The 4,462-nt window shown below is 36.2% G+C and overlaps 1 protein-coding gene and 1 long non-coding RNA gene across 2 annotated transcripts in view; one reads left to right on the top strand and one right to left on the bottom strand.

Moving 5' to 3' along the window:
- The window catches only part of LOC121387217 (alpha-1,6-mannosyl-glycoprotein 2-beta-N-acetylglucosaminyltransferase-like), a 1,311-nt gene extending 806 nt beyond the window's left edge, over positions 1 to 505 (top strand). The window contains exon 1 of the mRNA XM_041518243.1: positions 1 to 505. This exon is cut by the window's left edge and continues 806 nt beyond it. Coding sequence (XP_041374177.1) covers positions 1 to 505 — 505 coding nt within the window.
- Positions 506 to 1,118: 613 nt separating this feature from the next.
- LOC121387535 lies at positions 1,119 to 2,824 on the bottom strand. The gene is made up of 2 exons (XR_005959838.1): positions 2,210 to 2,824; positions 1,119 to 1,253 (listed from the first exon to the last, which is right to left on the bottom strand). It is a non-coding gene; the product is annotated as an uncharacterized LOC121387535 (long non-coding RNA).
- Between the last annotated feature and the right edge of the window lie 1,638 nt (positions 2,825 to 4,462).

Here is a 4,462-nt window from a genome sequence, read left to right as displayed (position 1 = left end):
CGACGAATACCAGTCGGGCGCAGCGAAGAAAGATTATTGGTTGGTAGGAAACGGAAGAGGAATGGCCTTGCGGAAAGATTTCTGGAAACTCTTCAAATACTGTAAACAATCATTTTGCCTCTTTGATGACTGCAACTGGGACTCGACGCTAATGGTTGTGACAGCCACGTGCATCCCAGGTGGTCTGAAAATGTTAAAACCTCTAGGGAGTAGAGTCTTCCATTTAGGAAGCTGTAAGGGTTTACATCAACACAACGCTTGCAAAACGACTGACGTTTTGAACAAGGTGCTAAGTATTTTAAAGCGCAACCAAAAATATTTATTTCCAGAACACGTGAATATTGCTTCTGATTTCCCCGCTTTCGCGAAGCGGACAACTCCATATGGAGGGTGGGCTGATATTAGGGATCACGAAATGTGTGTCAAGATTTTTAATAACGAGTCCTTGTCAACCACAGAATTGAGGGAAATACACCAGAAACTATTTACTAGATCTGATCAGTGAAGGACCATGAAAGTGTTAATCTACTTTAGATTATAATGAATACATTGTAACTCAATAACATTGTAACATAAATTATTATTATTATTATTATTATTATTATTATTATTATTATTTAAAGGGGTACTGGAGCGTACAGGGCTTCATATAAAATGGATTCATAGCCTTACAAAGTATAAGGGAAAATTATATATAAATTAAAAAAATATATATTTATATTTAAAAACGAGCTCAACCGTGTACGAAAGTAAAAAACGGAACTCTTCTTTTTGTAACACTACAACAGTCATGCGTGACGTCACAGGTGAAACAGCCATGTGGGGAAAACACGTAATGGCCGCATAAATAATGGAAGCTCTTATCATCGATTAAGTTAATTGTTATTACATCTTTGTTCGCGAGAAATCGCGTTTCTATGAATGGAAAATGGTCCTTTGTGCAGCTGTCAACTGTAGTAATGACTCAAGAAGGGTCAAAGGCATTGGGTATTACTCGATACAGGCGAGAGAGAAAACGTACCAAAGTATATATGGGTACATAATCTTCGGCGAAAGAACTATGTTGTCACAAAACACTCTGTTCTGTTCAATAAAAACAAAACAATAAATAAATGTTGTCTTGTTCATATATTTATTATACCAAATTGAACATCAAAGTGTGCACTTATGACAAATAGTTGCGTAGTAACGTGTGACAACTTCACCAACATAAAAATGCTACACTGAGAAAATCCTGACGATCTCGCCACAGCCTGAAAAAGTGAAATAATAAGAAATGTAAACTTAAAAATGTTACATTACATGATGAAACAAACCATAAATGTGTACTTTACGTGTATTTATTATAATAAACTGTAAACTGTAAACTTAAACAAGAAAAAACAAAATCGACACGGGGCGAGATCGCCAGGCTCCGTTGGAAAATCCTGGCGATCTCGCCCCGGCTTGCAAGTGAAATCGTCAGAAATGTAAACTGCCAATGTATTACATTTTACAACAAGAAAATCAAAACATGACTACTGCACATGTATTTACTTAATGAAGTAAACATAAAACAGCTTGTAACTTGAATATTGTTGAGTTATAATGTACTGGCGACTTCGCTAAACAGACATGCAACACGGAAGTAAATATGGCGATCTCGCCACAGCGTGTCCCAACACAAAACTAGTAGTATAAGTGGTATAACCCTGTAGTTTTGGCACAAAAACATGCTGATAATGACAGTAGATATATACTATAATATATGTCTTCTAGCAAGTCTAATATGTATGATAACTTCGCCTAACGATGAAAATAAGTCCTGGCGAAGTCGCCCCGGGCGAGATCGACACGGGGCGAGATCGCCAGGCTCCGGTGTTACAAGGTCAATATAGATGTTTCACAATAAATTAGTATATAAAAATGTATGTAAAGCACATATTTAGTCTTTAAGTAATAAAAGATTACATAAATCGACCACATTTTAATAATTTTCAAGGAAATGTACCAAAATTTGAATTTAAAACAAAAATGGGCTAATTCAGTAATTGCTGTTTGGTTTGACCTAAGAAGGAAGGTAAAAGCGTTTTAGAAATAACATTTTTTTTTAAACTATTTTTGTGTGCAAATTTACAAACCAATCGGTTCAGAAATAAATAACTTGTAGTAAATTGTATAGTATGAAAAAGGGCGTTCCCTGTGGTACGGACCATAGTAAGCTACATACCTATTTGGTACTGGTTCTGTGTAGTCGTATGTCGGCTCTGGCTACGAGGGCTGTCCTGAGCACTTCTGGATACAAACATATAATCGGGAAATCATAATGTTCTAGAATGCACTGCAAGTTGGTGGTTTGCATTTTGTCGCCGATTTGGTCTACTTCTAAACAACAGATACTTTCTTTTACCGTGTCCATTGGTCTGCAGTTGCCACACATAACACCAATCTCGGTTTCCCAATCGCGCAATATTTTCGACATTTTCTTCCAATTCATCACCTGAAGATAATCCTATGTCGAAGTCCGACTCACTATCATGTTCGGAACGTTCGGGCTAAAACATAAACGGTTGGTAAGCCATTGATCAAAGCGCTAATGTAAACAAATCTATCAAAAAGCACATGGTTTCACATATTGTTTACTGGCTGGCTGTTCACGTGCTACGTCACAGCCAATGCACGCGGCTTTTCGCGTAGTTATTTTATCCATGCGCGTAAAATAGAAACCGTGTTAATATTGTCAATTAATCCTAAACCCGTTAACATATTAAACATTTTATTGCATCATTCTTCATTTTAGGCTCCATATTTGTTTAATTTGGCATTAGAGCCAGCCTACACCTTTCCTTTAACAAAATACTCAACAGTATTGTGTATGCATGTGTATACATGCATATGCGCATGTGTGTTTGTGTGTGTGTTTTCGTACGTGCTTGCGTGAGTGAACGAGCGTGTGTGCGTGCCTACGTCTGTGCATGTGTGTTGTGTTTAAAAGCTACATTATCCATCGTACCTACCAACGAAAGCACCATGAAACAAAATAGGACCAAGTCAAAACCATCCACATGTATCCTAATATACGTTGTGTTATTTTACACTCTAGCTAATACATTAATGCAACTTACCATTTCGACCCCTACCGGGTGGGACGTAGCCCACTAATAAATCGTTCGCCTGGTGCTCGGTCGGTCTAGCGCCGATCCTCGTCAGAAAGCCTACTGGGCTATTTCTCACATTTCGTGCAATATCATGTTTTATGGACCGAACGAATTGATATTGACCTCGACCGTTGGTATCGGTTAATATGAATTTCTTCGGTCCATAAATCATGATATTGCCCTCAATGACGGTCAGTAATTGATAAGCATAAAACATTATATTTATCTTACAACTTTGATATCTATGTCATATACTAATGTGATAATTTATTGTATTAACCCAGTTAATAATAGTATGCAAATTTGCAAGGTTTCTGGGTAATGTGTTTCTGTCGATGGGTCATTTATTTACAAGCAAACAAGACCTGTATACCCGAGCGTAACGTTTTCAAATAGTTTGTGAAAATACGTGATGTCAAACTAATTTGTGCTAATCGTGATGACGTCATCCTACCGATGGCAGCGACTTTAGTACTGTGATTTACTAAATATGTAATTAAAATATTTTATAAGTGTCACAAGATAAATAGAATTCTCTACTCCTGTATAGTAAGTAAAATATCAACCTCGTCTAGTTAATCTGTATTTGTCTCGGTAGAGCCTCGACAAATACCGATTAACATAGATTCGGTCGATATTTTCCATATATATATATATATATATATATATATATATATATATATATATATATGTATATATATGTATATATGTATATATGTATATATGTATATATGTATGTATATGTATATGTATATGTATATGTATATGTATATGTATATGTATATGTATATGTATACAGTTGAATCCCGTTGGCTCGAACCCCGTCGGTGCTCGAGAAAGTGTTCGACTCATCGGGTAGTTCGACCGAGCCATTCGGTCAACATCGGACAATTCCGTAACATCAGTTGGAAAGTTGAATTAGATACAAATTGTGTAATACATGTAAATGCACTGAAATCAAATACATAAATGGCAAATTCTTAATCTGTATTTACATGAATTTATTACTAAACAATTTGAATATTTCAACAATAAAAAACGTAGCACTGTCCACTTTCCAGAAATATAGTCGTTTTCAAAGTAACGCTTTATGCTGATGCCCGTTTGTGCACTAATTGTTTGATTGGTATCACGGTTCATCTAACAGTTGCTGTAATAATAGCTGTACTTGAAAGATCATTACCGACAGTCGCTTAACAACCAATATGACAAGTGTGGTGACAAAAGGATTGCATGGCTAGTGTTGCGATTCCCCGATTCATCTATGTCTGCGTCGATAAATAAAACATTTTTTTCTTTCTTTCTATAGTTCGTTCCGCCTAAAT

The sequence above is a fragment of the Gigantopelta aegis genome, chromosome 13, assembly GCF_016097555.1.
Source record: "Gigantopelta aegis isolate Gae_Host chromosome 13, Gae_host_genome, whole genome shotgun sequence".
Classification (NCBI taxonomy): Eukaryota; Metazoa; Mollusca; class Gastropoda; order Neomphalida; family Peltospiridae; genus Gigantopelta; species Gigantopelta aegis.
Note: the sequence above shows the minus strand (reverse complement) of the source record. Positions and strands in the feature narration are given on the sequence as shown.